General features: G+C 33.9%; 1 protein-coding gene across 1 annotated transcript; it reads right to left on the reverse strand.

Moving 5' to 3' along the window:
• Positions 1–5: 5 nt before the first annotated feature.
• Positions 6–860, reverse strand: Tsp_14791 (hypothetical protein; the record flags this gene model as incomplete). Its single annotated transcript, XM_003367328.1, has 4 exons — positions 799–860; positions 489–548; positions 347–436; positions 6–194 (listed from the first exon to the last, which is right to left on the reverse strand). Coding segments are annotated over exons 1-4 (401 nt in total), but the record flags the coding sequence as incomplete, so codon positions are not given.
• Positions 861–923: the final 63 nt, after the last annotated feature.

The following is a 923-nucleotide window of genomic DNA, read 5'->3' on the forward strand; positions in this document are numbered from 1 at the left end:
ATTACCTGCGATCCTCGCGTCCAAGTTTCTCACACCACTTGAGTTGCTCACAATGCTCAAGTTGTCTGCACACTTTCATCGACATCTGCTGATGATTCAGTTGGAAAATGTACGTAAAATTTTCATAATGGCAACAGCTTCTAGTCGTCTTTAAGAACCCAAGTTCCATGGAATGCTTCACTTTGAAAAACGTTCTAAAAATACTTACCTTTTATCGTTTACCGCCAGCCGTCACCATACCGCTCTTTTGAAACCTAATGATCTTCAGAACAAACGCGGGTGACATTTACTACTACGTGGTTGACTAAAATTTCAATTAGCCAAAAATCATCTTGAAATTCCTTACCTCCATCCTGGAGCCTTAGCAGTGAGTGCTTCATACGTCAGATTTTTAAATGTAACAATTTTTTCCATACCACAATAAAAATCTGTTCTCCTAAATTGTAGTAACAGAATATGCATATAGTAAAAGCAAGAAAAACGTTTACCTTGTAAACGGCTGGCTGTTCAGCATCAAATATTTCAGTGGATCTTCTTCATTTGGATTTCTTCAGTTGATCAAATCACTTTTTATGTTCTCCATCGTTCTTTTATTTAAAATCCAATTAAAATATTTTTTGCAACATTTCGAAATTCTGTTGATATGATATTAATAATGAAAATGATAACAAAAAACCCATTATTAAATTCAAATCGTTATTTTCAATTCGTCAGTCATGTAAATGGCATGCAGACCTGTTGTTATTGACAAAATCACTTACTCTTTAACCACTGATGATCTTCATTAAAATTTATCACGTGCTGCCATGACCATCGCCATGATCAAGCATTCTGATGAAGAAATGAACACAGAACGGCATTTTTTCATGACCAGTTTATGTTGAAAATTTTAACTAAAATATTTGAACAAATAAAAATAATGA

The sequence above is a fragment of the Trichinella spiralis genome (genome assembly GCF_000181795.1).
Source record: "Trichinella spiralis strain ISS 195 chromosome Unknown Scfld4454, whole genome shotgun sequence".
NCBI classification, from domain to species: domain Eukaryota; kingdom Metazoa; phylum Nematoda; class Enoplea; order Trichinellida; family Trichinellidae; genus Trichinella; species Trichinella spiralis.